This window comes from Marmota marmota, unplaced genomic scaffold (genome assembly GCF_001458135.2).
Source record: "Marmota marmota marmota unplaced genomic scaffold, marMar, whole genome shotgun sequence".
NCBI lineage: Eukaryota > Metazoa > Chordata > Mammalia > Rodentia > Sciuridae > Marmota > Marmota marmota.
In genome coordinates, this window is record NW_025999932.1 from 26,240,164 (window position 1) to 26,251,308 (window position 11,145).

Consider the following 11,145-nt stretch of genomic DNA (forward strand, 5'->3'; position numbering starts at 1 on the left):
ACATACACCAAAGTTTTAACAAACATTATTTCTTTGTAGATGAAGTTAGGGGTATTTTTCTTCTGTTTGGAAAGCCGTCTTTTGAAAATGTTATGCATCCATACTGCTTTAGTAACAAAAAATATGTTTAAAAATGTATAACCCTTTCACACAATTATAAAAGTACTCATGTTTATAAAAAAAAGATTAAACAGTAGGAAGTAATGAAAAATGAAGGTGTTTTTCTGATCTCCCCTACCTTCCTAACCTCCATTAAAACTGTTAATAGGGGGCTGGGATTGTGGCTCAGTGACAGAGCGCTTGCCTCACACATGTGAGGCACTGGGTTCAATCCTCAGCACCACATAAAAAGTAAATAAATCAATAAAGGTATTGTCTACAAATTAAAAAAAACTGTTAATGAAATTGAATTTATTTCCAGATATACACACATGCATACCCGTATATAAGGGCACACACACATTTACAATACGTTAATTTTAGAACTTATTTTTAAAAGTTGTATCTCTTAAACAACTTTCCAAATAAATATATTTAGCTCTACCTCATTTTTAAGTAGTTTTATAATTCCATCAAATATTTCTCAAAAGCCTATTTAGAGATAAATGATCACATATTTATTTCTGTTCCCCACTAAGAGAAATGAGAATTTATAGATAAAAATAATCTGCCTTGTTATTGTTTTAATTCCAAATATTAGAGGTATGTGAGTCAACTTTCCATTACTGTAACAAATAGTTTGGCTAATCAAATTACAAAGACAAAAAGATTGTTTGGTTCACAGTTTTTGAGCTTTCCGTTCTGGACCAATTGGCCCTATTGCTTTGGGCCTATGGTGGCACATTATAGCAGGACCACATGGCAGACCATGTGTTTCACCTCCTGGCCAGGAAGAGGAAAGAAAAAAGAAAGAAATGAGAGTGGTCCCTTTGGGGGTATGCCCCCAAGGACTTAAAACCTCCTCTAAGCCCCATTTCTTAAAGGTTCTTTAAGCCCTTAACACATTTTGAGATTTGGGGGGACATTCCAAATCCCAGTGTAACTTTCACTAGCCTATTATAAAAATCATTTTTAGGGTTGAGAGTGTAGCTCAGTGGTAGAGTGCTTGTCTGGCATGTGTAAAGCCCTCGGCCAGATTTTCCCACTGCAATAAATGAAGAAATATGTTTTTAAAAATCACTTTTTTACTACTTGCATATTCCTGTACACTTACCAAACCCTAAGCACTGAAGAAAATCACAGCATAAGTATCTTGCATGGGTCCCATTTCACATGCCTTCGGACCTGGTATGGGGTCTGACACACAGTAGTTGCTCCGTCACTGATTTTGGAACCCACGCAGCAAGGCGGATGACTGACCACACCCATGCCTCTCTGCCTGCCCCACGTAAGTCGGGATCCAGCCCTGACCTGCAGAGACAATCCTGCAGCTCCATGGTAGGTATGATGCCAGTTCCCCATCGCACTCAGATTGTGCTCTTTCTTTGCATCTAGATGTGACCTTCTGGAGGGCTCATGTCAGCATGGTGACATGGTGAGTACCACCATCACTTTTAGAGTTCAAGAATTTGTAAAAGAGTGAAGATGATTTCCCCAGGGTTGATTAGATCAATCTTCTCAAAAGCCCTCTGAGGGAGTCAAAAGAGAAAAGCTATTCTGCTACTGATGAAAACAAGGACAGACGTGGCCACACACAACTAAAGGAAGAGACTGGAAATCATTTTTCTCATAAACAAATGATGGTTTTCCTTGACTTGGCCTGCTGTTGTGCAAATTTATAAGCTTAGTAGGTTTAAGATTTTTTTGGTTGGAGAAATTCTTGCTAAATGGATCCTTTCAACCTCTTGATCTTCCACTCGGACTGATCCTCCACAGGGTGGTTTCCAGGATGTCTCATTTGATATCTTGGGGCTTCAGTTGGGGAATTTGGAGAGAGTGTGGTAAGGAAGAAGGCAGGGAAAGAATGGTTCCCAGAAGAATCGAGAAGAAGCCGGCTTCCATGCTCCAACTTTAATGGAGTACACACATATTGATCCGACGGCCCTTCAATGCGGTAGCTTGAATCTCTTCTCCTCTCTTACCTCTTTAGTTTGGAGCTGATAGAGGAAGAAAATATTCTGCTATCATCCTCCCTCGACCACACTGTGCGCCTGTGGAGCATGGACGGGGCATACATAGGTAGGGAATGTCCACCTGGCTTCCATCTCAGCCCCAGTTTAGAACCAATGTAGCCGCCATGGAGTCATTAATTCTCTGAGGTAAGGTGTATGAGTCAGCTCAGGCTGCCATAACAAAATATCATAGCTGGGGAAGCTTAAGGAACAGAGGTTTATTTTCTCTTTGTTCTGGAGGCTGGAAGTCCAAGACGAGGGTCCCTGTGTGGTTGGATTCTGGTGATGGCTCTCTACCTGGCTTTCAGAAGGTCTCCTTCTTGTATGCACACATACTGGAGAGAGAGCGCTCTGGTGTCTTACTGTAAGGACACTAACCTTGTCCAATCAGGGATCCTCTCTTATGAACTTATTTAACCTTCATTATCCCCCTAATGGGTCATTGGCAGTTAGAGCTTCAACGTAAGAATTTTGGGGAAACAATTCAGTCCATAGTATAATCTAAGCTTATTTTCCCCACAATTAGTAAAATCAAAGACATTTGAAATTAGAGAACTCAGTGAAATTGAAGGCAGTGAGTTTTGGTAAGGAACTGTCTCATAAGGATCATGTCTTGGCAGGGAAAATTCAAAACTGGGGGAAATTGTGTTGCCTGGCACATGTGGGCCACTGTAACTAGAATACCCTGACTTACTGCTCAGAGGGCCTGTGGACCTATTCTAGTAGTCCATCTTGTCCTGTAGCTTATGTTTCTTGAAGCAGGTCTGGAACTATTTTGAACTTATCCTGCAAGTCCTTAGTATCTTTGAGTAGCCTCTGCACCCAGGTAATACATTGTGTAGATGCCGTCCCAGGCTTCAGCCTCCAAGACCAATTGCCCTGAAATATTTTCTTTGAAACTAGAGAGGCATAAAATAGCTTGATGAAGGTGACCTCTTCAGGATTAAGAAGACCTATCCATTTTCGTAGTAAGCTTTGCTCTGATTGGAAGACAGGTTACCTGCCATCATATGCATATTATATTTCAATTTATCTCTATTGTTTCAGGGACCTTTGGGCAGAGTAGCCCCTGGGATATTTCTACTCCTGCTTCTTGGAGTCATCCACGAGTGCCCTGTGAAATTTTGACAGATCCCCGGAGTACGCCTTCTCACTCCGTGCTGGAAGGAGATGCTCCTCCTGGGTGCACGGTGGGAAGGGAGGAGCAGGACCAAGTGATGGAGGAGAAGACTTGTACTGAGGTTGGTGCTGGCACATCGAGCTCAGCTGGATTTCCTTTGTAGCTTGCAGGTGGATCAGCATGAAACAAAAACTGCAGCCTGAGATAGCCAAGGCATGACCCAGGAATGCAGGAATAAGTGTGTTCCCCGCACCCCAAGCTCATGTTAATGACCAGGACCAGGAGGATGTGTCTTTTTATCTATGGGAAGGCAGGACCTGGTCTCCCAGCATTTCTCACATTTTGACCCACAAAAGGCAGCTGTCCCTGGCCTGGGAACACCAGGAGACTTCACACCATGCTCAACCCAGCTGTCACATCTGAGAACAGACCCTATTCACAGGATCATGGTTCTGAGGTGCACTAAAAAACACAGGGTCCTAATGACCAAAAGGAAGAAATGATTAGCTTAATGCCCAAGTCTATGAAAGTCAAAGTCAGAGCAATAGATTCGGAGAGGGCCCTGGTCGATGCAGTCTTGATTTACAGCTCCATGAAATATATGGATTTCCAAGAAATGCTCGCCCTTTAATAAATTGAAAAGAAGGTCATTTCATGAGCTATTGCTCACCAGCTATGTTACAACTCAAAGCAGGACACCTGCTCTGCCAGCAAAATCATGTGGCGTGGGTTTTTCCTTGGCAGCCTCACAGAATACTGATCACACAGTCTAACCGAGGCACTAGCTCTGACTTAGAGTTCCAAACACGTTCAAAATAGGGAAGAAAGGAAGCAGGCAAGCACCAATCAGGAAAAGCTCTGTCTCATCTGAGCCTCCTGCATCTCCTGGATCCTGTTCCCAAGGTTATCAACAGCACCCCGGTGGCTCTCACGTGCAACTATAGGCTCATTTGGAAATAACAGTCATTTTGGTGTGCTTCTGATTTGGAGAAAACAAATGCCTTCATTAATTGTGATAGACCTGCAATTTGCGAAACAAAAGCTCAGTGGGAGGTGGAAAGAAAGGAAGGAGGAGCACAAATAGGGTACAATGTGCTGATGGGGAAAACGGGCTTGTTGGATCTTTTGCTGGGGGCAGACCTAGAGGAAAATCAGGCTGCAAGTTCAAATACAGGTGGGAGGACACTCAGGAAGGCAAGGTGGGAGGAAGAGGAGAGGGGCAGGCAAAGCAAGAAGGAGGAGTGAAATGCATTTGTTCAACAGATGTAAAACACTGTAATTCACAGGACACTTGCTCTCCAAGGGTGGAAAAGGGCGAGCAAAAGCTTCAGGAGTGAACTTGATCTTGTGTAAAGAAACCAGAGGGTGATTCTTTGCTTATTCTTCTGCCCTACTTAAATGCAGTCACCTCAGGAAGCTAATTTTTTTTTTCCCCAAGAACAATACAGAGAAAACAAGAACTCAGCCTTCACACACTGTATCTGGGCCATTCAATAGGAACCCGAATTGTAAAATTACAGAATAAAATGTTTCAGCTCCTGTTTATAAGTTGGGGATCCTGAGTTCCACTCTCGAGTTCACCTTAATTAACCATAAGACATCCTCCAGCAATCACTTCTGCTGAGCTCTAAAACGAAGGGGTGGGATTAGACGATCTCTTAAGTTTCATTCCAGCCCTGCAAAATTGTGTGTTTCTCTGAATGCCTGTCTCGCAAAAACAGGATGTGTTGATTGGACCCTGGATGTCAGTAGTGATTCTTCCAGGATGCCAGCAGATCAAACACCCCCACAGCTGAAAGCTAAAATAAGCTGACTGAATGCAGAAAAGCATTCACCTGGAAAATATCACATCAAGTTGGTAGTTGGAAAAATCAAGCAAAAGCTCGGGGGAAAATGCTCTTGTTATCTTACCGATTCAGTCAGCTTGAATTTTGTTCTAACACAGAAAACCCATGTAATCTACGGGTGGTCTTTACACCCTGCTACCAGTGCAGTCCTAGGGTTCCCATTCTCATATCCACTCCTTCTTCTTCCAGCCGGAAAGGACCTCTAACCTTCGTACTCCAGAAGGTTCCATCCTTGAAGTTGAGATGAAAGAAGACATACACCGGTGGTATGCACTTGACCATGGCAGGTTAGTCTGAAAGAAATGGCCCCTACTCCCTACCCCCATCAAAGAAGCAGCCTTCCTGAAATAACACAATGTGGGCATCCTAGGCCAACCCTGTCATCTGCATATGTCACTTGTCTCCAAAGTTCCCTAGTCTGTGAGTATAACTGAGATCACAGCTCAAGTCTCACCAGTTGAATGACCTACCTGCATGACTCAGGACACTCCAAGGAGCCCCCCTACCTCATTTTGTCTGGTCGTTGCACAAGGTCAAGGGCCTTACTCAGTTCTTTACTGGCTAATGTTGCCGCCCTCTGCACTGCTTGAGGCAAGACAGCCTTGCTGTCTTCCCCCAGGAGCCCTGTGCATTCTCTGACTTCTGGAGGGCCTGGGGTAGGGGTCTGGGCCCTGGTACTCCCAAAGCTGTAAAACTTTGAGTGCTTCAAAGACTCAGTGTGTGCCCCAGGTCACCAGAGAAGCAGGGCCAACGAAGGCCTCTCCCTCCAGCTCTGTGGGGTGTTCTGTTCCCTAGGTCTCACACTGGCTGTCTTGGGGCTCAGTCCCAAGAGGCCCAAAGCATTACCTTCAGTGTCACCTGCTGCTCCTGTCATCACAGGTTGTGGGTCTAGACCATGGGGTGCGGGAATGACTACAGCACTTCCACCTCTCCAGATCCTGGCTGCAGAGGCTCCATGGTCACCAAGAGCCCAGGAACCTTCCCTGCATGGCTGCCCCACTATCTTAGCTCTTAGGTCCATTTTCAAGGTCACCTAATGGTACAAATAGCTCCAGGAGCTTCCTGCCTTCCACCTGCACACTAGGAAGTGCAAACAGGGATATATGGAGTGGGGGTCTTGGCAAAGGGTGCACCTTTCAGCTGAATAAGAATCTTCTATGGAACTTTCCTGTAAACTTCCACTCACTCCTGTTCACATCTTGTTGGCCAGCACTCCAGTGGCCACACCTCATTGCAAAAGAAGCCGTGAATTCCATGACTCAGCAAGGAAGGGCACAAAAGGATTTGGGGTAGGCAACTAGCAAATTCTGCCTCAGCAGATCAACAAGGAAAAGGCTTTGGCTGTTGTCAGAATCAGAGGGCTTCTCACATAGAAAGACCACAAATCATGCTATGCCATGCCAGAAAATACCTGAGAGCCATGAATCTAAAAGTTTGGTTGGAGAAAATAATTTGCCTATGAGACTGCCGCAGTCTGGCTGGGCACAAATCACCAAGCCGCCACAAAGCACTTGTATGTTCAAACAGGAAACTTTATTGCCTGAACTCCAACAGCACTCCACGCACACTCCCCGGGAACTCTCCTGAATGCCACCCATGTGGCCCCTCTCCGGCACACACACCAACCGGAACTCCCTCCACCAGAACTTTACCAACCAACGCAAACTCCCCAGGAGAACTCCAAAGTAGCTGGTGCCGGAGTTGGACAGCAGGGGTCTATATACAATTGAATCAATCCAGCATCATCTTAATGGCTCGCCTCTCAACCATTACTTCTGGCAAAATGCCAGGGGCTATTCCTACTCGGCTGTGACTCTCAACATGAGACAATGACATGGGCTTGGGTTATAGTCACAGATTTGTCTTTGAAAACAATGTGGCCTTGGGCAAGTCATTGAAACTTCCTGGTGGATGTGGAATCCAACAAGATGATGAACAGGATGGTGTACTGGGGATGGAGATTGAATAGAGGGGGCTCCTTCTCTGCCTGCCAACATCTGAGGACAGACATCATGCGCATCTTCCTCCGTGTGGCTAACAGTGTCAGCGACAGCAGAATGGGCACCTCTTTAACCACCTTCACAGGACCTGTTTTGATTTTTAAGTGCTTCTTTCCTCAGCAGGCTTGTACTGCTTCAGGGTGTGGGATGGGGTCAAGCTTCAAAACAAAGTAACTGATGAGGCAGGAGATAATCAAAATAAGATGCTGTGTGACTGTCTCTTGGGTCCAATAATGGCAGCATAAAATGGTATACAAAAAGTTGGCTTTAAACTCAGAACTGGTTTTGGTTCCCCATTGGTTGACAACTGAGTGGAATGCAAAGTGAGAACGTCAACCAATGGAGAAGAAATGGGTATAAGGGGGTCAGCTTAGAGGGTCCCAGGTAGGAGCCACAGAAACCAACTCAGTCAACACCAGTGGTGTTGTTGGATTAATTTAAAAATAGGTACCTTGCCAGGTGTGGTAGGACACACCTATAATCCCAGTGGCTTGGGAGGCTGAGGCAGGAGGATCTTGGATCTTGAGTTCAAAGCCAGCCTCAGTAACTTAGCTTAGGTCCTAAGCAACTTAGTGAGACCCTGTCTCTAAATAAAATATTAAAAAGGGCTGGGAATGTGGCTCAGTGGTTAAATGACCCTGGTTTCAAGCCCCATACCAAAAAAAAAAAAAAAAGATATCTTGTAAGGCATGGAAACATTAAAAAATGACACATTCTTCAAGCATTTTATTTCAATTTTAAGATGTTCATTCAAATTTCAACATTAAGCTATTCATTCATTCATCCATCCTCTGATGATGCCTTCCATAATAATTATGTATGATTTTCAATTTCTGATGTGTATGTATGTGTGTGTATGTGTGTGTTTGTGTGTGTGCACGCGCATGCTGAGGATTGAATCCAGAGGTACTTTATCACTGAGCTACATCCCTATTACTTTTGTATATTTTATTTTAAAATGTAGTTTCACTAAGTTGCTAAAGGCCTTGCTAAGTTGATGAGGCTGGCCTCAAAACTTGTGATCCTCCAACTTTGGTTTTCCAAGCCACTGGGATTACAGGCATGCGCCACCACATCTGTTTAATTTCTGATTTTTTTTAAAGTAGAGTAAGAGCTTACGGATATTTGCAAAGCAATAAGAGTGCAGTATACATCCAGATTTTTATAATTTTTCCCAAGCTTTAACAGTTATTTCATCTCTCCTCAACTCAATATTACCCTCAAACAAAGTGTCCATTTTAGCCTTCATAAAGATTTTTAAATTATTTTTACTTTAATTTCATCAATTTTTCTTTGGCTTCCATACAGTCATACAGTTCTGATCAAAAAAACAAACAAACAAACAAACAAACAAGCATACAATAGGCATAAGCAGGTTTGAAAACAAATAGTGGATTCTGGTTGAGCAAGTACTTGACTCCTCAACTCTTGGGGCAGAAGCTCAAGTATACTCCAGTTGTTTGCCAAATATGAATGCTCAGAGGGCTGTGGGCGTTTGCAGGGTATTGACAGATAATCCATTAAACCATTTAGTCAGTTAGGAGAGCACCTTCTGCAGCAATTCCATTGAGCAATAGGGATTCCCTAGAAATCAAATAAATCTTTCCCTGGGCTGCTTGGCTCTAGGCCCCAGGACATGGAGAGAAACCACTGGAAAGGGGAAGGCCATGACCCTGTTGTCTACCTACGGATGTTCATATTACAAGATACCTCCCTTGCATTGTCTTAATGGGGCCCCACCTTCTTAAGTAACACATCCTTATTTGATGTTAAAAACAAAAATGTTGAGGATTTTCCACCTGGGAGGATCTTGGACATTAGATAAAGAATTCTACAATTACTTTGTTGAGTTCTCACATCTCTGGAGATGTTCCGTTTATTATCTCCATCTTACAGATAAGGAAACTGAGTCTTAGGGAGGACATATGATTTGCCCAAAGTCAGACCACAAGCAGGTGACAAGGCAAGCACAGGTCCCCCTGCTCTTCTGCTACCCCACCCTGCTTTGGAGAACAGCTTTTGTATGAGCATTAAAACAAAGGGCATGTCTTACTCATGTCCCCCACACACGGAAGCTATGGGCAAGTGGCAGATTATTTTCCCTGCAAAACTCAAATCTGACTTGATGATATTTGTGTTAACTCCGCGGAGTTAACACAGCAATGTTGTCTGGGGCCAGCTTAAACAGAAAGGTCTGGAGGTAGCTGGGAGTAGGTGTTTCCCAGGTTGTGTGTGGTGAAGTGAGACATGGACAGGCAGACTTGAAATCATCTCCAGAGAAATGGTGTCAGAAAGGTCCATGGGTGACCCAAGGGACTGTGCATGGAGAAAAGGGGCATAGAATACCTCCAGCCAGAGACTGTAGAACAGACCAGCAAAAAAAACAGAACAAGTAGACACCAGGGCCACGGAGACAGAGCATGCTACAGGAAAGCATGGTTAAGTACACCCCATCCCCCTGATGTATCTAGAGCATTCAGATTTTAGGTCTCAAGTTTTGATTAGATAATTGTCCATGAATACCACCAGGGTCAGTTTATTTAACATTCCATCTTCAATATTTCTTGAGGACCACTCTGTGCCAGGAACTGTACTGTGATACAAAACTGGGCAAACAATCATGAGGGCAGAGGAATCTGTGTCCTAAAGGAGCTCACACCCCACTGAGGGACCAAGGGGTATCCAGGACCCAGCACTTCAGTGCTTGGCTCCCTTCCCCTTGACAGGAGGGGCACAAAGCATTGTGGGAACTTGGCCAGGGAGGTTGGGAGGGAGGCTCCCCACAGGGAGGAAATTCATACACCTAAAAGATGAGCAGGACATGGAAGAGCTGCTGCCATATAGATTAACCCTGAGAATATTAGGCTAAGTACAGTGAACCAGCCACTAAAAAACAAATGCTGCACCATTCCACATACACAAAGTTTCTAAAATAGTCCATCCTAGAGATGAAAGTAGAATGGTCTTTGCTAGGGGAGAGGGGAATGAGAGGTGGTTGTTTAATGGATACAGAGTTTCAGTTTTGCAAGATGAAAAGAAGTTCATGATGGCTGCACCAAGGTAGGAAGATGTTTTTAATGCTCCTGAATTACGCACTTAAAGTGATTGAGATGGCCAATTATACAATGCATATTTTACCACAATTAAAAATAAACAGTTGGGGCAGCACATGAAAGAGCAAGGACCCTGGGCAAGGTGGGGATGGGGGAAAGTCCTGGGAACTTTGAGGAGTTCCTTGTAGATGAAACAAGTCAGGGGGGCAGGGGTTGGCGGGCAGGGGGAAGTGACAGCAGCAAGAACAGAACTATGAAGGGAGAGACTTGCAGGGGAGAAGCAGATGGCTTTCTAAGGTGTTTAGAAATAGCCAGGAGGAAGGGAAGACTCAGTGCAGCAGACCAAGTAGAAGGATCAACATAGTCTGTGTTTTTGCTAACGGAAAACTGCTGTGATGCTCAATTTGAGGTTTCCATTGAAGCTGATGGTGGCAGGGAGACCCCGGGTTACCGGAGAATCTGCACACCAACTTGGTTCTTTTCCACCAGGCTGCTGCCAGCACAGAACAAGCCTTACCAGCAAGTGCCAGAGCCTGCATGGCCCAGCATTTACCAGACCCTCCGGTGCCACGAGATTGCCTGCCTGTCAGCTCCTGGGGAGAAGCCAGATTTGTCTATTATTGGCTCGGAAATGTCTGAGGTCAATTTTCTAATGCAGGAAAGAGACGGAAGTGGAGCTGCCCAGAAGGAGCATGGGTCCGTGGCAATTTCCTTGTCTGAGCTCTAAGGGTCTCAGCTGCTATTTTCTCTTCTTGGCAAAAATTCTTCTTTCCTGTGTAATCATAAGGTCTGAATGAGATTAAGCTTTGCCCGAGAGGAGCAAAGAAGAGTGAAACAAGGAATGATTTCAGCCAACATGGGCTTCTTCCCAAAGCAATTAGACCTTGAATTTAAGAGAACAAATCGGATTTGAGGTTTTTCTTCCTTGGAGGCCCTTATTTCACAGAGTGGGAGAATGGCTGCAGTGAGTGGCTCCAGAAGCAGGTCCACCACAACCCAAAATATCTCGGACAC

General features: G+C 44.5%; 1 protein-coding gene across 1 annotated transcript in view; it reads left to right on the forward strand.

Moving 5' to 3' along the window:
• LOC107140776 (WD repeat-containing protein on Y chromosome-like) overlaps positions 1–10,858 on the forward strand; it is a 58,423-nt gene extending 47,565 nt beyond the window's left edge. Inside the window, exons 16-20 of the mRNA XM_048801002.1 lie at positions 1,495–1,534; positions 2,090–2,178; positions 3,159–3,352; positions 5,268–5,365; positions 10,621–10,858. Coding sequence (XP_048656959.1) covers positions 1,495–1,534; positions 2,090–2,178; positions 3,159–3,352; positions 5,268–5,365; positions 10,621–10,858 — 659 coding nt within the window. The remainder of the gene's footprint in view (positions 1–1,494; positions 1,535–2,089; positions 2,179–3,158; positions 3,353–5,267; positions 5,366–10,620) is intronic.
• The last annotated feature ends 287 nt before the right edge of the window (positions 10,859–11,145 follow it).